A 25230-nucleotide genomic window follows, 5' to 3' on the forward strand; every position below is an offset into this window, starting at 1 on the left:
CTGGTTGGGCCTGTTTTAGAACTTCAAATGAGATTCTAATTTAATTATGATCTCATGTTAGGTATGGTGAAAGACTAATTTGGGTAACTAGTTGGACCTGACTTGTTAAGTCCGGCTCAACCGTCCCAACCGATGTTAAGAAACGGGCTCGGACCAGTAATTTGTCCATCTCAATCACGCATACCGAACACACCCTAGAAGATGATTATTACCTTCAGCATGAAGTAACAAAATGGATACATAATTCAGCATAAACTAACACGTTGCTCAAATAGATACCAGTATTTCACGTCGATGGACCGTATGAGAATATGAGTTAAGGTGAGAATCGTAAGAAGAGATCTGAACCTTTGATTACTTTTAATCTCACTCCCACCCTATGAGTTGGGCTTCTCATGAGAATCGATTTGGTGCATCTCCTTAGGGTTGATCTTCGATTAGGATTCATTCAAGGGTGGAGATCCTTTCTTATCTTTCTCACCGTAACTTCCATTCTCATCAGAACCCGTATTTCCATTATAGCTAAAACGTTTCAGTGGTCAGTATGAGATTATGATCAAACCCTGATACAGCTTGCAAAACTTCAACACCTTCTGGTAGTTCAACCAACATGGGTTCGGGTTCATCTATAGAGCTGCCTAGACCGAGCCTCCCATTTCTTCCGCACCCCCAAACAAAGACCTCTCTGGCTGACGTGAGAGCCAGCGAGTGCACGCGACCGCCGGATACTGACAACAGCTTTTCTCCTAGTAGCCCAACCACGAGGTTCGGGAGGTTTTCTGGACCTACTCTTCCTAGCTGAGAATTCTGGTTCCAACCCCATGAAAGGATGCCCTCGGTCATGCCGCCTGCTTTTGGGATTTTGCATATGGCAAGTGAATGGCCGAGCCCCGATGCAACACACACTGCACGTTCCTTTGTGTCAACTGGAAGCAACCCAAGATCTTGTTTTGATCTACCCAACTGGCCATAGGTATTGCTTCCACCGCTTAGTAAGATTCCGTCACCTGAAACAAGACCGTATTAAAATGAATTCGCGGTTGAGTTCCATTCTTTTGTAACATTTTCCTATGCTTGGTGAGTTCCACCTTCTCTTCTTTTGTCTAAGTACATGTATGGCAACTACAAGCCTACTTTGTTCTAAAAAGCCACTTCAAGTAGCGTCTTAACAAGCTTCGGTTTGATCCACTTTTTACCCAGTTAATTTTTTAACACGTCCTTTTAGGTCGTTTTACACTGTCATCTAGTTAATCAACTAGTTTTTACCAAACAAAGACTAGTTTATCAGCCAACAACTAGTTTGCCAAACATAGCCTAACTGAGATCTTGGTTGTTTGGGTTGGTTTTCCATTAAGTTGTCTCTATGGGTTAGTCTTGTCTGTATAAATTGAGAAACTTATTGTTTGGAAGGTTTTTTATAATAGACAGAAGAAGCGTGTTTTTAATTGGGAGGGGCATGTTTGTCAAAAACTTTGGCTTTCTACATAAAGCTCCCCTAGAAGCTTACTGAATAAGCCACTTTCTGTATTATTCACCAATACCAAAGAGTCATGCATACTTGACCAAATCAGCCCGAGTCCCATTAAGCTCATTAAGCCGCTAACAAACAAACCCTTAATCAAGAATGAAAAAAGATCACTTACTTTGAAGAACTAATGTATGGTCAAGCCCACATGAGATATCCACCACTTTAACACCTTCTAGCTCTTCAATCAAACAGGGCTCCCAAACAATTGGCATGTCATTCTCCTTATCCATTGCTTCCAAGACCACCTTAGCAGCAGCTTCCACCTTCGAACTTGAAGTTTGATCGGCAATTGTTGACATATTTCCGTTTGAATCCAGCGAAGAAGCCCTTGTAGTTCCTCCTCTCGTTCCTAACCTGCCATCTGCTGAATAACCCCACCCGAACAACTTTCCATCCTTAGTAAGTGCTAGAGCATGTCCCCATCCAAGCGAGACCTGTCCAAGAACACAACATGAGAACCCTGGAAATCACAAGGTTATTTAAGAGAATAACCTTGTGGTTGATTTTTTTAAATGCATGACCTTCTGACAAATTTTAAGGCAAAGACGTTTTTATCAGAATCTCATACTTGCAAAAAAAATCTGTCGTAATGGTATTTTTCTTAATAACAGAACACATGCATTGTGGACACATCTTAATGATGATATTGAGGACCACTAGTTCTACCTTAAGAATGGGTTCGAGACCACCTTAATTATCTCTTCTTTAGCAAGAGCTTCAATTCTGGAAGGAAAAACAGCTTCAGTGATTCCATTTCCAAGACCAAGTTGACCACGCTTCGATTTTCCCCAAACCCATAAGGACCCATCAAGTCCTATTGCTGCAGATACAACACCAGATGCAAATGCAGATCGGACACTACTCAAGCCCTCTACTCGTTGTGGTCTACTCCATGTTTCTCTGTTAAATAGTCGACAAAACACTTCGAATATGAACTATGGGTTCCCCACAGGTATAAACAACAATGAACAGCCACAAATCTGATGATAGTACTGAAAAAAATGCATAGTTCTTTTTTGGGTAACCGTTGGTGTCCGTGCCAGCTTATGCGCACCTCAACTAATCCAATGGTGCTCGGAAGATATCAGACGAGAAAATCCTAAGTGCCCCTAAGGAGATTCGAATTGACGACCTTTGGAGAGATACCCAAGGCCTAACTTTTATTAGCCAGTGGAGCTGTACCTCAAGGTTCGACGGTGCATAGCTTCTTAAAATGTATTGAAGGTTCTTGATACCACTTACATTAGATGCAAAACACTGACCCAATTCAACAAAATCAATAACTTGTTTGGTGCAATATTGTTTTCAAAAAGATGTTCTAGCCTTCTAGGGGAGATCCCCGCAGCCTAACCTATATTGGGGCTGTTTGGTTGATTTTCCATTAAGTCTTGTATGAATAAAGCTGACTGTGGTACTAACCTTTTTGTATAGATTGGAAAGGTTTTTGTTTGGGAGGGTTTTTCATAGATGGAAGGTGCATGTTCTTAAATAGGGAGGGACCGTTTTGGAGAACGACTTGGCTTTCTGCATAAAGGTCTCCTAGAAGCTAACTAAATAAGCCACTATATCATTAAGCCACTACCAAACGGTCATGTATAGCTCACCGAATAAGCTGTGAGTCCCATTAAGCTGCTAACAAAGATGCCCTAAGACATCATAGTTCACTTGAAATTCGATCCATGAAATACTCTGATGAGTGAGTTAAAATATTCATCTTACACAATTTTTAATCATCCATTTCCAGTGAAAATGATGGAATTCAACACATATCACAATTTGATCATAATATATTTCAAGTAATAAGAATCAACTTGATCAGTTTTCTCATCAATCATGATAACCACAATTTTAAGAAAAATAACTCAAAATCGTCAAATTTGAAGACTCATATATTGACATTAACCATCAAAACCCTATTTTATGTGCTGCAAATACTGATCTAGCAATGGGAAAGCACGCTGTGGCTGAAAATTAAACTATGTGAGGTGGTAGGTTCGATTATTGTGAAGTGAATTAACATTTTAGAACATACCTAGGGGAACCAACACCACGACCTAGTTGCCCTTCAACGTTGCGACCCCAAGACCAGAGGTGGCCCTGAGAGGTAACGGCAAGTGAGTGATAGTGTCCGGCTGCTATGCTACAGACGTCGGGTGGTAAGCTGGAGATGGCGGTTGGTTCATAAGCGTCGGAACCGATGCCGGTGATGGAAGCAGGTAGACCAAGAGCACCATGAGTACCGTCTCCAAAACTCATTACTGTGGTGGTGTTGCTCATCCATCGACGCCGGATAACGCCATTAGAAGGCAGCTTCTTCAAAAGTCGAAACATAGTTCAAAATGTTTTGCAATATTAGGATCAAAATTCAAAGCTCAGCTGTTGTTCTTTGGCAAAGGAAGAAGAATTTCAATTAGCGTACTTCAGCGATAGTTGAATCAATCAATTACCGCAGAGAGATCCTCCATCAAAATGGGAGATTTCCAATGGAGAGTTCTTCACCCAAAACAAATTTGACAAGGTGCCATTGTGCGTTTTAGATACGATATTTGAAGGGGTGTCTGATTATTATAATAACTTATTCTGGTCGGATATTGATAATAAGTATTTTAAATGTTTGAATAAATAATTTATATCAGTATCAAATCAATAATAAAAAGATTTTTGAAGAAATTAAAACCTTCTAATTTATAATAAGTTGATAAATGCTTTTGTAAAAAAATATAAATTATTTCAAATAAGTAATCCGAAACACCTCGTACTACCAAACCTTTTGGAGATGTTATTCTTTAGAACCCTAATCTTTAATATTATAATTAAGGACTTGTTTCTATGGTTTTTATAAAAATGGTCCTTAAACTTCATTTATTTAGAACTCATCGTATGTTGTTTTGTAACGAATTGACCCCTCTTATTAACGGCCATCCAGTTTATCCGTTAACCTTGAGAGTATTTCCGTCCTTTTTCTATTTCTTTTTATCTTTACTCGATAAACCAATTTTATAAAAACTATACAATTCACAGGGACCAAATCCATAATTAGGTCTAAAAATATTAGTTGTTTTATACTTTTAGTTTATTAAATTAATTAATTATTATACAGTAATATATATTAATTATTATACTTTAAGTTTTATTTTAATATATGATATATTTTCTTTTAAAAAAATAAATATTACGTACATTAGCGTGCACACACACATGTAATGAGGTTTAGTATAAAATTATCAAATCATTAAATTGATTGATTTAACATATATGATTAAATAGATGTTTACAACAATTAGTTTTTAAATTAAAAAACCCTCAACCCACCTATTTTTATTCGAAAAAAGACAAAATATAAACAAAAAATTGAACGAATTAAATTACACAAAAAAAAAAAATCATATTTTTCTCACTAATTTGACATTCATATTGATATATTCTTTTCATCGTTTTTTATGTGTTTTTTTGGTATTTCATTTATTTTGCATTGAGAGAGAGTTGAGTTTTGGAGAAAACGCTAAATAAATGAAAAACCGAAAAATCATGAAAAAAGATATGCCAATGTGGTGTAATTAATTTCACCTGATTTTTGTTTTTTTTTTCAGGATAAAAATTAAGGGTAGTGAGATTTTTTTTAATCTAAAAAATATTGTTATAAACGTTCATTTAATTACATCAACTAAATTAATTAATCAAATGGTTGATGGAGTTAGGTTTCCCTTAAACGATTGAACCTCACTATGTATATATGTATATGTATATACACGTGTATGTATGTACGATATACACATTTTTCTGAAAGAAAATATATCACACATTAAAATTAAACTTAAAGTATATTAATTAATTAATATATATGTTAAATTATTATAATTAATTAATTTAACAAAAATCAAAGTTTAAAAAAATTAGACTTAATTATGGATTTGATCTTTTTGGTTTGTGTGATTTTTACGAAATTGGTCCTTCGAGTAAAGGCAAAAAAAAAAAAGGAAGAGAAAAGAACAAAAATGCCCTCCAAATTTACGAAGAAACTAAATGGCCATTAAAGAGTAACCAATTCGTTACAAAACGACATATGACAAGTCTTAATCCATAACAAATGAAGTTCAGGGACTTTTTCTTAAAAACCACCAAACTATAAGGACAAATCCGTAATTTACTCTATAATAAATTATAGAATGAATCTATGTTATTATATTGGTACAAGCCTATATCGTTAATACCATGTTTTTTTTTTAATTTTTGTTAATTAAATTCTAAACATTTATGGTTGTACAAATATTCTATTTATGTGCGTTTAAGTTTTGTCGATAAATATACTCGAACCCAAACCTTTTTGTACAAAGGCAGGAGCATTTGCCATCTCCACTATTAAAACCCGAATGATTAATCGTCGATGCAGGTAAGCTGATCCAAAAAACCCACAGTTACTAAAAAATACTTTTTAATTTTAAAAACCATATGATGATACTCAATAAAACGATACAGTGACATCCTTTAGAAACGTATTTTTCCCCAAAAACTGAACCATGAAACAACGGCCGTGTCAGTTGCCACCATATCCTTCTACATAGGTCCGTCTCTGCAACCAAGCAATCTCTCTCCTACGTAAATGGCAGGTAAATCTTTCATTTTGCCATTTACAAAGAAACTGAAAACCATACTCATGAATTTGACCTATAAACTTTTAAATATGCAGACTCCCAGGGGACTTTGGGTTTGAGTTCGACCCACTTGGTCTCTCAGATCCAGAAGGCACCGGAGGGTTCATTGAGCCCAGATGGCTAGCCTTTCGAGAAGTCATTGCCATGCTTGGTGCAGCCGGAGCCATTGCACCTCATCCCAGCCGAAACCGCCCTCCCATGGTTCCAGACGGGTGTCATCCCCCCAGCCGGCATCTACAGCTACTGGGCAGACCCTTGCACCCTATTCGTGACGGAAATAGCACTCATGGGTTTTGCCGAGCACCCAAGATTCCAAGACTGGTATTAACCCAGGCTCCATGGAAGGCAATACTTCTTGGGACTAGCGAAACGGTTTTCGGGATCAGGGACTTGGCGTACCCAGGTGGGCCCTTCTTCAACCCGTTGGGGTTTGGGAAAGATGAAAAGTCAATGGAAGAGTTGAAGCTAAAAGAAATCAAGAAAGGCAGATTGGCTATATGTTGGGTTTTACTTCATTCAGGGTCTGGTCACAGGGGTTGGACCATACCAGAACCTTTTGGACCATCTGGCTGACCCTTTCAACAACAATGTGTTGACTAGCGTTAATTAACAGCCTGTTTGTTAGCAGCTTAATGAGCTTAACGGGACTCACAGTCAGCTATACATGACTGTTTGGTAGTGGCTTATTGATATATAAAGTGGCTTATCCAGTAAACTTCTAGGGGAAGCTTTATGCAAGTTTTCCCAAACCTGCCCTTTCCAATTGAAAAACTCGCTCCTTTCATCCATGAAAAACCCTCCCAAACAAAAACCTTCTCAATCCATATAGACAGATTAATCCACACAGACAGCTTTACCCATACAGGACTTAATGAAAAACCAACCAAACAGCCCCTCAGTTCCACTAAAAACTCGTTTCTTATATGTAATATTGCACAGTTTTTATTTGGAATACTATAAATTAATCATGTGTTAAGGTTACCGAAACCTTAAATCATTACTATCCATACACTAGAGATCCGGAAAAATGACGTAAATTCTCAGCATCTAAAAACAAAGGCAAACTTCATTGCATTTTAATAAAACAAGAATAAGATAAACAAGATCACCAGATCATGCGGCTTGAGCTAAAGCTTCAGGTGCATCAGCCCTGCAGGTGTAACGAAGTTCGAGATCATAGAAAATTATTATGGTTGCAATGAATACAAGAGGCAAATGCATCAAAATGTAACGAAGTTTGTCTTAGTTCCTATTTAGTGTAACAAACATTCAATTCTTCCTATTTTGTACCAATTTTAACTTAAAAACAAGATTTTAGCCTATCGGGTTGGTTTTGCAGTGACATTTTTCCATGTCTTGACAAATTGGTATCAACGTCATCAATAGTTTCAAGATCTATCGGTTACTGGTCAAAATTGGTACAGAATAGGAAGAACTGAATGTCTGTTACACTAATTCATCTCATTTTGATGCATTTTTACCATACACTTATCATAAAGCTTTTGCTTCTTGGGCATATAGTATTGTATAGCCTTTTACCTCTGAAGTCCTTCTCCAACTTCCACTCTTAGAAAGTTTCCAATTTTCACAGGGGATCCCACTTCCTTGGATAGATCATTTAAGAGCGTCTACACGAGATTTTAATATTCAAAAATTTGGTCATGATTATGACCATTCCATAAAAATCGCAACATAATTCATTAACAAAATGCTCGCATACCTTTACATTGACAGTGTCATTCACGATAAATTTTTGCTCCATTAGAACAACTTCTTCAAAATACTTCCTTAATCGACCTTCAACCATCTTTTCTATTGCTGCCTGGGGTCTACCCGAACTTTCAGCCTGGCATAAAAACCAAAGGAATCATTTCAGCAAGTACCCTAAACAAAAGGGGTATTTCTGACTTTAGGGTTTAGGGTCTAGTGGATGACCTGAGACTTGAGAATCTCACGTTCATTCTGGACTGCATCAGAAGAAACAAGCTCCTTTGTTAGAACTAAAGGCTTTGCTGCCACCACATGCATGGCCAATTCTGAACCAACTCGTTGGACAGCATCCAGTGAAGCATTTTCATCCTCAACTTCAAGTGACAGAATTCCAGCAATTCGTCCCAACCCTAAAATTCATATTTTTTTTAAAATCATTTGCTGATTTTCTAGAAACAAAATTTTGAAATGATAACACGTTATCACAAGAAAAATACCGAATCTTACCAGGTTGGGGACATGTATGGAGATATGTAGACATTACACCATGCTTAGACATAGACATGGCAAAACCCCTTCTAAGTTTTATATTCTCGCCCATCATGGCAGCCACTTCTGTAATGGCGTTCTCAACTGTTCTTTCTCCATTTAATTTGGGGTGGTCAAAGTTGATCTTCAAATCCTGTGGAAATTGATTATTTTAGAAGTTAGGAGGATCCAGAGGCTGGCATATACCCTTTTTTACTTAGAACTGAACGCACAACCTCTAAGCAGTGTTCTAAAAGGCTCACTATGGCAGCCGTCATGGCATGCCATGGCTCAAGACTCGTGTCTCATGTCACGTTAAGCTTGTGGAACACCATGGCCTAATGCATGGTTCATGTACGCGAAATTTGATTTTTCTAACCTTTTCAATGTCGTACTTTTAGTTTTTAGTATATAACCTAATTTAAATTGTTTAATATCATTGACATATTTGAGTAATAGTAAAAAAACATATGTGTATGTATATATAATTATATATCTGATATACATATTTGACGCCATAAGTCACGCCTTGAAAAACGTTGTGGCCTCGCTGCGCTCCTAAGGCTTGAGGCTTGACCTCGTCGCCACGCCACACGCCATTTAGAAACTTGCCTCTAAGTCCTGAGGTATAAGTTCATACCATTATAGCTAAAATCGTTTTTTGGTACTTGAAGTTCGAATTAACACATTGGTACCATTGTTACATGCTTTCATGCAAGTTATTACACCTCCAATGGCTATATTTGATGCTAGCCAAGCCAAACTTCCTCAGCTTCTGAAAAAATATGTAGGCTCGGTCTTCGTTCAACCAAGGCTTAAGCCAAGGCCCAACTCATTTAGGCTCTGTTCCATTAAGCCCATTTAGTTATCCCTATGGGATTGTATAGAATCATATAAGCTCAAGCTTCGGCTCAGTTCATAGAGGCACCTATATAATTAAAAATAACATCGAATAACCTAACATAAGGCATTTTTACATTTGGTACTCTACACCCAAGTATTTTTAGTTCTAGTATACTTTGTTTATCTATTCCTTTAACCTTGGTTGCTAACCTTTATAAGTATGTTGTCATATTTTCCCACACCCTTTCAGCTTTCCCGTCTATACAATGATTCCCCTTCTTCAACATATTTTATCCTAATTCATGTTCAAGCTATCTCATTTTATGTTTAAGGCTTGACAAACTAGTTGATAAGCTAGGCGTTGGCAGAAAAGCTAATTGTTGGCTAATAGGGTGGCTAATAAACTAGTCATGTTTGGCAAAAACTAGCTTATAAGGTAGATGATGATGTAAAATAGCCTAAAAGAACAAGTTAACGGTTTACAAATCGATTGGAGAATTATAAAGAGCTAATTGGGAAGGAAAAAGAAGTTGAAAAAAAAAACTGAATGAGCTTATTAACCCAACGGGGCTTTTCCAATAAGCTCAAAAAATAAGCTAGCTTTTGGTCATCAAACATGGTCTATAAATACCTAGTCCTAAGGTGTTAAACACTCTTACTTCATCTAACCCACACCTAGTCCCAAATTGTTTAACACCCTTACTTAATCTAACACCATGACTAATGTAGATGTCAAACACTATGAACCCATGTTGGATGATAACTTACTCCCCTCATATGGCACTTGATTCTCTCTTAGCGAGGGGAAACTATGTATGGCTATAATTTTGGCAATTGCTATGGGCGAACAATGCTTCCTTCTTGCTTCTATTACCATGCTTAACTCCCTCCAAAAGTCTACACCATATAATAAAAAAAAATCGCATTTTCTATAAGAACTACTCATAATAAGAAGATTAAGAAGTTATCCTCACCTTATGCAAAACCATGGCACAAGGAGTATAAAGTTGGATATATAATATAGTTATATACACAACAACAGTAAATATACTGGTTTGAAATAATATATCATTAAGGCACACTTGTATTAATATGAACATATCAAGTTGATTATCTTCCTCGTGTATGATGTATGGCTCGAGCTCAAGCCATATAAACAAACTACAACCACAAATGAATCAAAAATAAAGAGCTTCAAAAATCCAACCACATTTGAACCCTGGGATCTCTTACCTGCAAACTATGAGGTCCAACAGGGAAGGTACCAGATAGTTGTTCTGAACTCTCAGCGGACAGCGCCAACTTGGCCAAAGATGAGGCCTGCAAGGATAACCATTTAGAAGTAATCAATCAAAAAGTAGATATGTTGAAATATGTGGACATCATGTTCCTGATAATAAACCAAACCAAGCCAAACAAACCAAGTCTCGAAAGCAGGGTCTTTTGTGGGGGTAGGCAGTCCTCATCTCTACCCCAAAGGGTAGAGCGGTAATTTCTGTGAAGCCGCCCGCCTTGTGCAAATAGCTTTCTTGTCCAGTGAAAATAGTATACATGTAATAGCCAACAAGTAACTTGAGAAGTGCCCCAATGAGATATAGGGAAACGATATTTTTTACTTTTGGCTATACATACATTTCAGTAAGTTAGCAAGAATGAAACTCAAAGGATCGATTCATCTGCCTCATTTATGAACTGCATATGCAAAAACTAAGACACTAACCAAGTATTGAAATATTTCATTTCTTGCAACAAAATCAGTTTCACAGTTGAGTTCAATAACAGCAGCCTTGGTTTCATTCTGAGCCAGAGCAAGCAAACCCTCAGCTGCAGTGCGAGATGACTTTTTAGATGCAAGAACAATTCCCCTTTTCCGCAGTTCCTTCTGAGCAGCCTCTGTAACATAATTACCATGCTATATTCAATATAAACACCACAGAAACCCTATAAGTGAGAAATAAAAAGCAAAAGAAAACTTACCCAAATCCCAATTGCAATCAACAAGAGCAGACTTGACCTCTTTAATAGGAGCACTGGTTCTCTCCCTTAACTTTTTTATAAGGTTCATATGGTCTGAAGGTGAAGCATCGTTCGAATATTTTCTCACAAACAAACCAGTTCCGGTTGTTTTTGGTTCAGAAATGATGGTTTCCCTATATGCCTGCGTAGAGTAACCATATCTGGAATGTATAGGAGTGCTCAATCGCCTGCAAAGGATCTCGATCGACTGTTTTGCACCTCCGGAAAACATAATTTTGGAGAACTGCTATCAAATCACAGAAATTAACAAACATGAAGCATACAGACCTTAAAAGAAGGTATAAGGAAGAGAAATTGGAGCAATCACTAATATACAGACATAGTATAAGACGAGTGAGATGAGAAAATGAATGAACAGAAAACCGGTACCTTTGTCCGCCGGCGATGCAAGATGAGAAAGAAGCAGTGTGAGGTTTAAGAGCTGCCGGTGGCCGGATCTCGATGGCCGGAAAAGTATGTAACTTTGGGGAACTTTGGCCCAATTATATGAAGGCCTGGGCTTCATATCCAGCCCAACCAAAAATTCCATCACTATCAGTTTTGTAATAAAATTTTATTTTTTATTCTTTATCTTTTGGATTTTGATGAAAATAGTATTTTTTTTTTTATAAATTGGTCTTTTAATCGTTTATTTCCATGATTTATCCAAATATCACTATCTTCGCAAGTAACATCTTCCACTTGCAGATCTAACTAAAAAAATCGATTCAACCCAAGTCGGCAAGTGGTTCCGTCACACTTGAGGTTATGGCCATTGTAATTACGGACCTGTGTTGAATCTGATATTTTTTTGTCTTTTAGCTAGGTCTACAAGTGGGGGAGGTGTCACTTATGAAAATAGTGATATTTGGTAATCAAGGAGAGAAATGACTATTTCGACCAATTTCCTTTTCTTAAAACGTACTATAAATATAATATAAAAAGTGGTGGACAAACAAAAGAAGAGGGGAAATGCGCGGTTTTGATGGCTAAAAGACGAAGCTCGATAGAGAGGACTGCATGTCCTACTAGTCGGATATAAGCCTACTCACGTACCAGAGTGGTTTGACTGCTGGGATCCCAATCGGCCTCAGTACCATCTACCGGGGCTTAAGTGTGGCTCGAAGGAGTCTCACCTCTGACTACTATCTACGATGCGATCAGGACTATCCTAATTTTTATGGATTTTTAAAAATTAAAAGATTGACTATTATTAGACTAAAATTATTCCTTTTTATAGTTATTATTTGCTTCCTCCATTTTAAAATAAGGCTCTGTTTGTTTTTTCAAAATCAGCTATTAATACCTCAGAAGTCTGATTCGATCAAACCTTTTGGTATTAAGAGCCTTTTTTTTATCAAATAAGAGCTTAAAAGCCCTTATCTACCTATGAAAATTTAAGTGGTAGAAAAACCCCTTAATTTCTCTTAATTTCTCTCCACCCTCTGTCTCTATCTCTGTTGCTTCGATTGAAAAACCCACAGACGGGTCGACAAAACCTCCCGCTAGCACCCACTTTTAGGCGAACACAACCTCCCTCTCCCTTTCATAATAGTTTTAATCTCAAACCCCCTCTTAGCCTTAGGGGCTGTTTGACAGTTGCTGAATGGTTTTATCCAGAATCATTAAGTGGTCAGAATGATTAAGAGGCTCTCATGATATAGCGCAAAAGTAAATATAATTGTTTGGTAATTGTTTACAATGAAATTAGGGCTCTTAATGGTTAAGGGAGGCCCAAGATACAAAATCATTCAGGGGGTTTTAGAACCATTAAGAGACGGATTTTTTTCCTGTCAAACAAGATTCACCTCTTAACGATTCAGAGATTGCATCTTAATGAAACTATTAAGAAATAAACAAACAACCCCTTAGTTGCTGAGTAATCAAAAAATGTCCTTTTTATATTGATGTTTTTAGAAGAAAATTTTGTACGCTTGGAAGTTCCTGATAATTAAATAAACCAAGATTTTACCGTAACTGTAATTTTATACAGACGCGAAAACGAAAGCATATGGGGTCGCTTATGTAACTGAATAACCAACACAGTTACATGTAAGACAGGTTGGAATTACCGGTAATTAAACATTTTTGCCCAAATTTAACGTAATATATTCTTTCATTTTACCTTACTTGATTTTAAGGATCTCTCTATACTCACATGTTTTGGTTTTCTATCAAATATCACTTGAAATTTTTTAAACATTCATATAATGTTTATGTTGAAAATGCAAAAATATTGTTAATTACTTGTTTAAAAAATAATATCAAAATCAACACATAATAATACATACACGTTTAAACGCTGTCGTTTAACGTTTGGTTACCCAGTAAGCGTTACCAGTAAGAGTCAACACTTGAACCTACTTTACCAGGTAAGATCATGGTTAATCAAAATGGTATCATATGCAACAATTTACCTGATACGTGTTTACCGAGTAAGATTCTCCATCCTTATTATCGCTCTTGTCAAGTAAGATTCTCGGCCCTTGTCATATTCATCCAGTAACGTAAAATGATCCGCTAAACGCTTATCACATAAGTATTTAGTAAAGAGCCTCTTATACTTTGTTACCACATATTGACCATACTTGATTTTAATAACAATCAAATTCGTATCATTTCTAAGTCTAAATTAATGATAGTTTAAACTAACAATACATCGATACGGCTATTTAGCGTCCCGAGATTTAGACTTCAATGCCACGTCTCCGCTAACAATCGCATCTTGAACCACGATTGGATTCCCATTCGGCTTTAGACTCAAATGCTCGTGTATATACGTTCGTTAATGTTAATACCCAACTCAAATCCGATGTAACAACAAATCAAAGGAAAACAACACGTGATCTAACTTCAAAACAAAGATCCCTAGGATCCCACAACGAAACACATTTTAGACCTCAAATCAAAGATCAAGAACCACCAACGAACCATTTTAACCACTTAGGGGCCGTTTGCCAAACGCTTACCCGGGTAAGCATTTACCAAGTCATATTACTTTACCGGGTGAGTATGGCAAGGACCAAAAGTCTTACCCAGTAAGAGTGAGACAAGGAACAAGAGTCTTACCCGATAAGTGAAGGTGATGACTCTTACCACGGTAAGAGCTTATCGGATAAACTATTACATATGATACCGTTTTGATAGACTAAAATCTTACCGGAAAGCACTTATTGGGTAAGTTTTTTGTAAACGGCCCCTTAATCATTTTGAACCAACTCAGTCATAAGCCAACTAGTTAGTCTTCAATTTGCACTAAATCATACACCACTTAATCATTCTGAACCAAATCATTCAGTATATGTTAAACAACTCTAATCTATAATTATAAAAGCCATTGTCGATATAACGGAGGACTACATCCATTAGAACCTGAGTTCAAGCTAATGAGAAATATTATGGCTCAAAATACTTTATGATCATCTTAATAAGCCATTAAACATGCTATAATCCAATTTAACATACCTGATTCACATCAAACAATCAGAAGGATTCACGTATCTTGTTGGACATTTATTTTTAAGTTTTCCCTTGTTGGATTTGCTTGAGAAGAGTTGCAGCCAACTCTAATGTTGCCTGTAATCGTTTTTGCGGATCTGCATCGGCTTCTACCTGCGCGTTTCCTTGACTGCTAGTCGAGAAATCCCCTTGAGGCATCTGTGGCATGTTTGACATTTGTTGCTGCTGAAATTGTTGCACTTGACGGTATTGAGATGACGAATGCTCAGAAGCGATCTGTGTACTGGGCGAAGGAAGCGTTCGCGGCATTCTATAGGAAGCATTATCCGGAATCATTGTGTTGCTTGATTGCCTAAAGTCGTCTGCGGTTGAAATCCCACTTCCTGATTGCCTCGAGTTCCCAAGAAAAGAAGCCAACTGTGCAAGTTGATCGTGTTGAATGGCACCTGCAGGCATAAACGAAGAAGCTGCAGATTTTACTTCTTGATGACCATATTGTGGCATGGTTGGACTTCCGGGTCTGTAATTACTCGAACTTGTTTCTTGAGTGGTTCTGGGCATGACTGAATCATTGGCGGGAATCATGTAATCACCGCCAGCTCTTGGTGGTGCCGCCAAGTTTCTACCACCTGAGATTAGATTCTGGAGATTCTGAGGATGGGTTCCTTGCTGGTGGAGCATATGTTCCTGTGGGTTTTCAATAATGGGGTCAGCCATGTTTCTGTTCACATGAAAAGGTATCGGACCTGGTGGTAACCCCGGTAAAGATGTATTAGCCCTAGGTTTTCCAAGATGTTGGAAAGGTTGGGCGGGTGGATATGGTCCGGAAGGTGATGAAAATGAAGTTCTAGAAGCTTCTGCATGAGAAGTCATGAGATATGGATCTGGTCTTTCGGATTGAGGTGGAGGTGGAAGAGCCTCCACGGTGGATGACGGTTGTTCTAGCCTCAAAATGACGCCAGAAATACTCAGTTTTCCGGGCACCTTCAGTATTTTCTCCGAGAAATCTGATGGAGGTACGAGAAACAAAGTGGTTTTGTCATCCAGTTTAGCAACGGCAGCACGCTGCTTCTCTCCCAAATAGTTCATGAATTCATTGTAAAACCCCATATCAGCATCACTCTCGGGAACAAAGAATACAACCCATGAACTAGCTGCTTGATAGTAATGTTTTGCTAGCATATCTAAACTAGTCCTGGCAGTGCAATCCAAAAATTCAGGCCTGCATATCGACATGATTCAGGTAACCAATTCACTTCAGCAATTAAATGCACGTTATTTGTTTATATTTCTGTACATTAATACAAGTATGTGTGTTATAACTTGGGTTATTTAGCTAAATGATCTCCTAACAAGTGTTTTTTAAATCCATAACCTTCTGACAGGTTTCTAGGCATTATTGTGTTCAGCAGACGCATTCTCAAACGTGGCAGAAGGTCATAGATTTAAAAAAGAAATCAAATGGTCATTTAACCAAAGGACCCTAAACAACTCCCACCAGCCACAATTTACGGACTATTTAAGCCATTGACCTAAAATGATATTTTTATTAACAATATAACCTTCTAAAGATGGATATTAAGAACTTACAGTATCATGTCAAGTACTTTCCCAACAGGAAAGCAACGAGCACGACAGATTGATGTCCCTCCCTTTGCAATAATCCCTTCCCATTTCCATTCAGCACTTGCAGGAGGGTGCTGCGGTTCAGGAGTTGATCTTTTCCATTCAACGGGTTTTTGAGGCAATGAAACTGAACCAGTCTGGAAAGTATCATAAGATGGATTGTGAGAATTGACCCTCTCACCATAATGCTGAGGAATGTTCACAGGTGGATCAGGGATCTGCTTATGGTACCCAAAATGTCCAACGTTGTTATCAAGCATATCACGCTGGGAAAACTCCGGAAGTCTTGGATGAACGTGTTTCACTTGTTCGGAATCAGAGAAAGGATACTCTGGAAGCTCAGGTTCAGGAGGAATTGAGCTCTTCAGTTTCTTCGCACCATGATAAACCAAAGCATCTTCTGGCAAATCCCATTCATCATCGTATAACGGACCTTGATGAGAAAAATTCTTCGAAGGGAAATCATGAAAATTTCCCCCTCTATCCCTTGAAGGACTGCGACGTCCATACATATTTCCTGGTAATCCTATATCAGCGGTCTGATGTTCAAACGGATCATTCCTATTGGTCAGTCTGTTACCTTTCCTGTCAAAACCCATGGAGGCATCATTAAAACCCTCGGACTCCAAGTTGGATCCAAATCGAGGGGATCTTCTGCTGCGCTCCATTGAGGAAGTCTCATGGTATCTATCATGTCGAAAGTTCTCAGATGAACCCTGGCGGCCATATAGGCGGTTTCGGGGGGAGGGAGGATCATTCATCAAGTTCCTTCCACTATTTGACGTCCCAGATTCACTCCTTGCAAAACAGATATGTACCCTGGGGTCGCCAAACAATTTCCCCTGTAAGGCTTCTTTTGCCCTGCAGGCAGAACTAAGATGTTTGTATCTGACGAAGGCGTAAGTTCGACCTGAAAATGCAGAGATCTTTTCAATCTCACCAAATGGGGAGAAAGCATTCCAGAAACTGTCTTCATTAACCTTCAATGACTGTGGGAACCCGACCCATAAAACCTCACTCGGTTCTGCATTCTTACTGTTTTCCTTGGGGCTTTCATTGCGATAAATTGGGTCAGAACTGATGTGTCGGGATCTAGAGTCCCTTTGAGGGAATGGAGATCCTCTTACTGTAGAACGAGTTTCGTCCCGCCGTTGCAAGTAGTCTTCATCATGTGACGATGTTGATGACTTCTCCTGATATGCCAGATGCAAGAGATTTTCATCAACTTCCCAGAAAGATGGAAAACACCCCTTTCTGTTAGGGCCATTTGAGAAGTTGGGACTAGGGTAGCAAAAGTATACCAAAGTTTGAGGAATAAAAAGATTTCAAGGATGCAGCATAACGGTTAAATATTGGTGTGGACATATGTAAAATTAAGTAAGGCACAATTCCAGTATTTGGAAACCCAAAATAAAGTTAGGGATAACAAAATCAAACCAAAAAATCTAAAAACAGATCTTTTACATCACAAATGAAGATTTTGGTTTTATCAGGATAAGTCACTGTCCTTCTGTCATCTGAAGTTCACTTAGAAAGCAGTTCAAATCTGGTTTTCTATTGGTCATTAAGAAAAGCATAAACCAGTATCATAATATCTTTATCCAGATTTTAGAATTTTATGCAAGCAAGAAACTAAACACATCTTCTATGACTTGTGAAGTGGTGCTGATTGGAAATGTACTTAAATTCATATAGTGTTGGAGGATAAAAAGATGCAACCTTGTGCTGCCTAATCAAGGCCCTCAACCTCTGCTGCTAATGAACACTGGTTTTATTAAAGAAAAAAAAAACTGATTGACCATGCTCTAAGAGGCTGTTTGGTTGGTTTTCCATTAAGTCCTGTATGGATAAAGTTGTCTGTGTGGATTAATCTGTTTATATAGATTGGGATGGTTTTTTCATAGATGTAAGGAGCGTCTTTCTAATTGGGAGGGGCAGGTTTGAAAAATAAAAACTTAGCTTTCTACATATAGCTCCCCTGGAGATGCTTACTGAATAAGTCATGTTCTATATCATGAAGCCACTACCAACCAATCATGTATAACTAACCAAATAAGTTTTGAGTCTCATTAAGATCATTAAGCTGCTAACAAACACACCCTAACTCTGATCTTAATTTCATATGTTATGGTTCTGATTCCCACCACCACTCAGCTTACAGTTGTGGACAACAATGATATCAAAATGATCTGCAATTTGCCATTTGCTTGTGCATCTCAAACACTAAAGAACAGATGAGCTTGGGTCCATGTTTGATCACATGCTGGAAGTATGGCCTTTGAAACCACAGAAAATGAAACGGCTAAAAAACTCTGGCCTCCACGAACAGCATGTGGATGTTCTGTTTCCAGAATAGAACTAACAAAATCCAAGAACTTAAGGTCCTTTCGGTGCTTGGAAATGTAATTTGTGGATCCTTTAGCAACTCCTAGACATCACATCATCTACCGGATAGAACACATGATTGAATATAATCCTTCCATCATTAGATTTAATTATCATGTTTGCATAACGTCGCTTTTATTCCTCTAAAAATCCAAGTACCCAGTAGCAAAAAAGAATCAAACTAAACAGCAGGTCCATGGTTACACAACTGTGTTCTTTTTGCACAGATTATGCATCTACAAGATTTGGTTGGTTTCAGTTCCAGATGGCCTACAAGAATTATTAGGCTTTTCTTTGGATGGACAACCATTATCCACCTATGTTCCTTTTGGATATGCAAGCTATAATAACCATGGAGTTATGATCCTTTTGCATACGTGGCTTTGACGTGTACAATATATTTATTGGGTTAAGAGAACAAAATTTAGATCAATGAAAAATTGATGATATAGAATTCATCTGAATACTAATGATAAAATTAAAATGATGTACAACCAATGTATATGTGACTAGAGGCATAACTTATGAGGGCTGCAACTGAGTTTTTGTTGTCTTCCTAGCAACTTATAGTTTCAACCAACAGTGAGATACTTGATTCTCAGAATAACCAGCTGCTTATAAATAAGAATATATAAAAGAAAGTTCATATAGAGTGAATGCTTCCATCATGACAGACTTAGCAGCTGATATACCTTTTTTTTTTGTATAAAAGGATTATATACCTTAGTTACTCTATAAGAACAAGAATAATGAGTTTGACAGAACTTCAAGATGCACTTTTCTGTTATCCAAAATCTGCTACATATTTTTTGTCCAAGTACCATCATCTTCATTGATTACCACCTATTATCTCCTATACTGATGTTTATTGCTTCTACTTTCTATCCATAATACCCATCCGTAAGCTTGAGAAGGAAATGTGAAGATCGCAGGTTCTGGAGATTGTAGACGAGTTGTATATACATTGAGGCGGTAAAAAATTGGTGCCATATTATGCTTAACTCAACATTTGCAATGGTAAAGACTTGCTTTGTTCACCAATTATATTAAATCAATAACTTGCAGGGTTCCATCCTCATGATCGGTATGGAAATAGATACCTTATGGATGGATGCATAGAGGTTTCAAGACGAAGGCTTGAAGTGTTTCCAGATATGGAAAGAATTCAGAATTTGCTGGGTGTAAAGTACTCCAAATTTGTGCATCAAAAAGCCTAATCGCATTTATGAAGTGCATAGACAGATATTAAGTTTGAGAGATCAAACAGATGCTGGTTTTTTATCTGTCTAGTTCGGCTCTTCTTTTTCTGTGTTTATAAGCCTTGTAAATCAAGACACCTTTGGGCTACTTACTAATTCCAAATCCTTCCAACCAAGGGTAAAGATAATGCAAATTTCTTGTCTCCTATGTGAGACAAGAAATTTCCTCATTACTTCTCCATTAATCTAGTACGAATTCTGAGTAAAGCAATATGATCTGCCTACTATTGCAACCTCAAAGTTAATTCAATTGCAATATCTATATGCTATTCTGAGAAGATACGAGGCTCCAACTGGGTGATATGGGTAACCCTGTGCGTGTATGTGCATTTGCACCAAGACGGATGAACAGTTCAAGCTATACTGTACATTATTGTATCTGAACTCATGGAAGGCTTGTATCTCCAGAACAGAAACTGCTTCAAACAGAGATCTCCATAACCAGTGTAACTATGTAAGATGTGCTTATTATTATCATGTAATAAATATTGCAAATTATTTATCTCCATGAATAGAGAAGAAATTGATGAAAAATCTATTACCATCCATCAGAAAGTTATGCAGCTAAAAAACAATGTTAGTTTCATGGTTTGATCAATCTTATGTAGAGTGGGTATCAACTCAGTTCTTGGAACAAAGATGCAACGCAGTTGAAAATGTGAAATGCTTTTGTACGCCTCAGATGGAAGCAGTCAAGGAACGTGAAGTTCAGACGTCCAGTATCAAGTTGGCATAATGATATTTACTTCGCATTGACATACAAAAGAAATGCTTGAATTGAAAATGTGAGATGTGAAATGCTTTTGTAATGTGAAATGCTTTTGTACGCCTCAGATGGAAGCAGTCAAGGAACGTGAAGTTCAGACGTCCAGTATCAAGTTGGCATAGTGATATTTACTTCGCATTGACATACAAAAGAAATGCTTGAATTGCTAAATTTAGTGTTTCATGATGAAAGTGCCCAACGTTCTTGTAACAGAGTACTGCAACATATAGCTCGCTAGGTCAGTTCAGTTTTCTAGCAACAGTTTTTTGGGTTTTGACATAACCATTTGTTTAAAAGAAGTTCGCACATATTGCACCAGTCTCTTCAATATCCAAAAATAAGAACATGGTGCATGTGTCATGGAGGCACCCCAGAAACGATGGATCAAATGTTCGCTTTATCTTAGAGGGACGGCAGTTGCATCGAGGTCACTTGGTGCTACAGCAAGACCCAAAAATTCACTGGTAGCTACTCATGAGCAAATGATTCTTCTTAACCATTATAATTTCAGCTGGATACTTACTCAACGAAAAAGATTGATCTCATCAGCCAAGTGAATACTTTGTGTAGTCATGAGATCAGAAGCATTTACTTTGTTTCCAATATCTAGTTCTGTCATTCTGGCAAATTAGACCAAATGGTTCACCTTGTAATTATGTACTGCTTGGTACTTTGTGATAGGATTGTTGTTAGGAAAGTGAATATTTGGTAGAGTCATGAGATTAGAAGAGCTTACTTTGTTTATGATATCTGGTATTGTCATTCTGACATATTACAAGCCAATGGTTCACCTAGTCAGCTTGTCCTAATGTACTTATTATTTTGTTCTAGACATCAGGTCTTCTATGCATGCTTTTAGATTTGTCACTTTTTGTGCCTAGGCATGCTTATAAAATTTTCCACCATACTGATGTACTACCAGCCACAATATGCAATTGTCCCCTTGAGCAGGAGTTATCTGGTAATCACTGGATAGCTAGCATGACATTACACAAAGATAAGGCAATACCCTACATCTTGAATTTCCTAATGGTGGTGCAGACTCCACAGCAGTCGCCCAAAGACAACCAAAACTACCCTCTTTGTTAATAAAAACCAGCTTACGTTCATGAGAAGATATTAAGAAATGGGCCCTTGTAGGATGAGCATATGTAGCTCATCTTGTGAAATGAGAATCAGCTGATCTTCCCATTCAAGGAATCATGGCAATGGGAGAATCAAGGTAACAAGAGAAGAGCATTAATGATCAACTGCAGGTGAGTATATCATCACTTTTATAATTAATGCTTGAGTAATTTATAGTAGAATACAAGAAGGCTGCACCGTGAAGCCTATAACCTTTGTAAGTGACTGCTTTCTGATACCTTGAATTTAATATGTTTGTGATTAAATTTAAGCAAATTTTAACCAATTGTTTTAAGTCTGGGAATCAGAACATTCATTCAAAATGTGTGAAGTAACAAAGGAGTCAGATGATAAAAAATTGTCTGAATAGTTTCATTCCCCACTGAAAAAGATAAGTTAGTTGTTAGCCCCTGTTTCTTTCGATGGTACGCTGAAACAGATAAAGCTGGTGGTATAAAACCATGAGCTAAATCCAAAACATGAAAATGCTTCGCATAGAAAGCGATACAGGTCTTCATCATAAAACTGCTTAATGGAGTATTGGTTAGCATTGTTTGCAATTTTCCAAAGGCAGCAACTAGCTTATAGCTTAAGATGATATTGCTTGATTGAAAGCGTATATGTATACAAAAATTATGGAGCAGACATGGGTGGACAAGACTAACCGCCTTTGTAAACTCAATTCTAAGTGCATTGCCCGCAAGAATGAAACCTTGAAGTGCTCCAAGTGCTGCAAAGGCTGCCCTGTCGTCAATGAAATTGATGAAGGCGTAGCTACGGCCAGGTTGAAATGCTACACTCTCAAGCTCCCCAAACTGTCTAAAATGATTGCTCAATGCACGCTCAGTTAAGGTATGAGATAGATTTCCAACCCAAAGATGTCTTGAAGGGGGTGCAGTGCTCCGGCCATGATGACTTTTCTCTTCTGATCTTAATGGGAGGTCCCTCCGCTGTCTATCCCGTCCCCCTCTCAAGCTCTGGAGAACAAAAATCATATCCTTAATACTCATTTTCATGATAAAAAACAAAAATTCATATAGCAGAAAGAACTGCTTCAATGTCATTCCCTTTGTTCCAAAAAAAAGAGAAAATTCATTTAATTCCCCATATAAGCGACTTTTCAAATGCAAAATTGACATAGATTTTGACGTTTTATTGAAAATACAAGACAAACCTTTTCTATCCAAATTGCCTGTAATGCATTTTAAGGTTCATATCAACTGTAAAACCAAAAATAACTTGTTTAACTTCCAAAGAAAAATGATAGATCCTTTATCAGAATGCAGGAAGTGTTAAAGTAAACTATGCTTCAAAAGGTAGGAAGTATTATGCAACTATGGGTTGCTAATGTGTGTTCCTCCATCCGTAAATTGTTTCTTGAAGAAGACACCTTATCTAAAGCTTTAGAGTTCCCAAGATATAATATTACCAAATCTTATATCGACAACTTCTTCAGCACTAGTAACTTTTCCAATAAAACCCTATATTTGATGAACCTTGTTCTTGATCTTCATTTAAAACCCCTTGAAACATCGCCAGTACGGATCAGAAATAGTGAAAACTTTAGATACAACCAAATCAGATCGCACTCACAGGAGACTTATACACGTTAAAATACACATAAAACAAATAAATTTCAGCCATGATAAACACGAAATATATCAACGTCGCATCTAAAATCAAAATGATGAACAGTAAAGAGGGTATATTGAAAAATATAAAGAGAGAAGAACCAACCATTATCGTTCGAATTCGATAATCGAGAAATCCTCCTACCAGATTCAGATCCTTTACCGAACAAGATCACGTTAAGGCAGGACAGATTTACCAAAAATCAAACTCAAGATTGATGATCGGCAGGAGAGAAAATATGGCTGATTATATCTTTGTGATAGGGTTTGGTTATTGCTGAATAGTATCAGACCAATTTGACAGCTCCAAAAGTCGATATTTATTTTGCGAGGAGCAATCGCAGCCGTTTCTTGTATTCATTATACCCCCCATACTAATTTGAGTGTACAGATTTGACCCCCAATCTTTTACATTTTATTCAATTCGTATTTTTAGCGTCAAATTATTTGTCTAAATACATCGACTAATAAGCAACACTTTAATCATCAAACTAAAAACTCAGGAGGGTTTGTTCATTTTTTAATAGTTTCATTAAGAGATAATTTTTAAATCGTTAAGAATTAAATCTTGTTTGATAATAAAAATTATGTCTCTGGTTCTAAAATTCTGTAAATGATTTTGTATCTTAGGTCTGCACTATATCATGAGAGCCTTTTAATCATTCTAATCACACAATAATTATGCATCAAATCATTCAACAACTATCAAATAGTCCTTAATAGTATTCAATTATAGATTGATAGTATTCAATTACAGATTGAATGCATCAAATAAAAATATATTTTAAATACATTATGTATTTTAAAAATATATAATTAATATTTTTTTAATTAATAAAAAAATAATTATACCCTTAATGGATGATAGAAACAGAGAGAAATTTTCTCTATCTAATAAATTGTATTTTAGGAGTTAGGGGTCGTTTACCAACTATTACCCGATAAATGCTTATCAGTAAAATTTAATATTATTATTTACTTACCGGGTAAGATTTTAATCCGTCAAAACGACATCGTATGCAACAATTTACTAGATAAGCGTTTGTCGTGGTAAGAATCATCGCTTTCACTTACCGGGTAAGACTTTTGGTTCTTATCCCGCTCTTACCGGTTAAGATTTTTGGTTCTTACCATATTCATCCAATAAAGTAATGTTACTTGATAAACGTTTATCTAGGTAAGGATTTGGTAAACGGCCCCTTACGATAATTACTATATTTCCTCTTTTCTTAATTTCTTTTTAAAATAATAAAACCCAATTTTATATTTGACAAATGAAAAATGTTTTTTAACTTGCAAGATTTTTAAGTTTCATTTATCAAAAACACTTATTGACAAAAGTCACCACCTTCATTTATTTTATCGGGAAACATTTTTTGCCATCAAAATAGATTGTTAGTAATTGTATCTTTACTAGATAGACGTTAACTTGGTAAAAATCATCTCCCTCACTTACCGGGTAACATTATCAGTCTATGTTCCTACTGATAAGATTCTCACTTTTACATTTTGACATGCTCCCGGTAGGGGTGCTGATGAGTTGGGTTGATCGGGTTGAAGACATTTGAACAACCCAACCCAATGCTTACGGTTTGAAAAATCTTAACCCAACCCAACCCATACAAAAGTGCAACCCAACCCAACTCGTACGGGTTAGTCAGGTTGGTCGAGTTGATACTTTGATACATTAAAATATTCTTCT

The 25230-nt window shown here is 37.1% G+C and overlaps 3 protein-coding genes and 1 pseudogene across 7 annotated transcripts; 1 reads left to right on the forward strand and 3 right to left on the reverse strand.

Moving 5' to 3' along the window:
• Window positions 1–247: 247 nt before the first annotated feature.
• LOC112500953 (ultraviolet-B receptor UVR8) lies at window positions 248–4035 on the reverse strand. 2 transcript variants are annotated; one of them, XM_025104577.1, is made up of 5 exons: window positions 3948–4035; window positions 3561–3841; window positions 2218–2428; window positions 1644–1962; window positions 248–1007 (listed from the first exon to the last, which is right to left on the reverse strand). In XM_025104577.1, exons 2-5 carry the CDS (start codon window positions 3803–3805, stop codon window positions 523–525), a joined length of 1260 nt encoding a protein of 419 aa, XP_024960345.1. In that variant the 5' UTR covers window positions 3806–3841; window positions 3948–4035; the 3' UTR covers window positions 248–522. The 2 variants fall into 2 exon arrangements, with proteins under 2 accessions (XP_024960345.1, XP_024960344.1); XM_025104576.1 differs by having other exon boundaries at window positions 3561–4035.
• Window positions 4036–5898: 1863 nt separating this feature from the next.
• LOC112500462 lies at window positions 5899–6790 on the forward strand (annotated as a pseudogene).
• Window positions 6791–7082: 292 nt separating this feature from the next.
• On the reverse strand, window positions 7083–11749 carry LOC112500929 (elongation factor Ts, mitochondrial). Of its 2 annotated transcripts, none has more exons than XM_025104545.1 (9): window positions 11668–11749; window positions 11239–11521; window positions 10982–11154; window positions 10495–10581; window positions 8398–8572; window positions 8116–8300; window positions 7901–8026; window positions 7720–7808; window positions 7083–7330 (listed from the first exon to the last, which is right to left on the reverse strand). In XM_025104545.1, the coding sequence occupies exons 2-9, from the start codon at window positions 11507–11509 to the stop codon at window positions 7294–7296; spliced, it is 1143 nt and encodes a 380-aa protein (XP_024960313.1). In that variant the 5' UTR covers window positions 11510–11521; window positions 11668–11749; the 3' UTR covers window positions 7083–7293. The 2 variants fall into 2 exon arrangements, with proteins under 2 accessions (XP_024960313.1, XP_024960314.1); XM_025104546.1 differs by having other exon boundaries at window positions 11239–11524; window positions 11668–11683.
• Window positions 11750–14579: 2830 nt separating this feature from the next.
• Window positions 14580–23822, reverse strand: LOC112500243 (flowering time control protein FPA). 3 transcript variants are annotated; one of them, XR_003067345.1, is made up of 5 exons: window positions 23635–23822; window positions 22563–22874; window positions 16327–17555; window positions 14743–15958; window positions 14580–14660 (listed from the first exon to the last, which is right to left on the reverse strand). XR_003067345.1 is itself a non-coding variant. In XM_025103642.1 (5 exons), the coding sequence occupies exons 1-5, from the start codon at window positions 23635–23637 to the stop codon at window positions 14797–14799; spliced, it is 2622 nt and encodes an 873-aa protein (XP_024959410.1). In that variant the 5' UTR covers window positions 23638–23822; the 3' UTR covers window positions 14580–14796. The 3 variants fall into 3 exon arrangements, 2 of the variants coding, with proteins under 2 accessions (XP_024959410.1, XP_024959409.1); XM_025103642.1 differs by having other exon boundaries at window positions 14580–15182; window positions 15267–15958; XM_025103641.1 differs by having other exon boundaries at window positions 14580–15958.
• Between the last annotated feature and the right edge of the window lie 1408 nt (window positions 23823–25230).

The sequence above is a fragment of the Cynara cardunculus genome, assembly GCF_001531365.2.
Source record: "Cynara cardunculus var. scolymus isolate 2C chromosome LG 17, CcrdV1, whole genome shotgun sequence".
Lineage (NCBI taxonomy): Eukaryota > Viridiplantae > Streptophyta > Magnoliopsida > Asterales > Asteraceae > Cynara > Cynara cardunculus.

Coding starts and splice junctions, on each gene's coding strand:
- LOC112500953 (XM_025104576.1), bottom strand. CDS start 3,859: ATGTTTCGACTTTTGAAGAAGCTGCCTTCTAATGGCGTTATCCGGCGT. Junction 2,429..3,560: donor CGTGGTGTTGGTTCCCCTAG/GTATGTTCTAAA, acceptor ACTATTTAACAG/AGAAACATGGAGTAGACCAC. Junction 1,963..2,217: donor CTAAAGAAGAGATAATTAAG/GTGGTCTCGAAC, acceptor GTTCTTGGACAG/GTCTCGCTTGGATGGGGACA.
- LOC112500929 (XM_025104545.1), bottom strand. CDS start 11,509: ATGTTTTCCGGAGGTGCAAAACAGTCGATCGAGATCCTTTGCAGGCGA. Junction 8,573..10,494: donor TTGGACCTCATAGTTTGCAG/GTAAGAGATCCC, acceptor CAATTTCCACAG/GATTTGAAGATCAACTTTGA. Junction 8,027..8,115: donor GTGAGATTCTCAAGTCTCAG/GTCATCCACTAG, acceptor TTTTTATGCCAG/GCTGAAAGTTCGGGTAGACC.
- LOC112500243 (XM_025103641.1), bottom strand. Junction 17,556..22,562: donor GAATTGAGTTTACAAAGGCG/GTTAGTCTTGTC, acceptor CTGGCATATCAG/GAGAAGTCATCAACATCGTC. Junction 15,959..16,326: donor AAAGTACTTGACATGATACT/GTAAGTTCTTAA, acceptor GTCGATATGCAG/GCCTGAATTTTTGGATTGCA.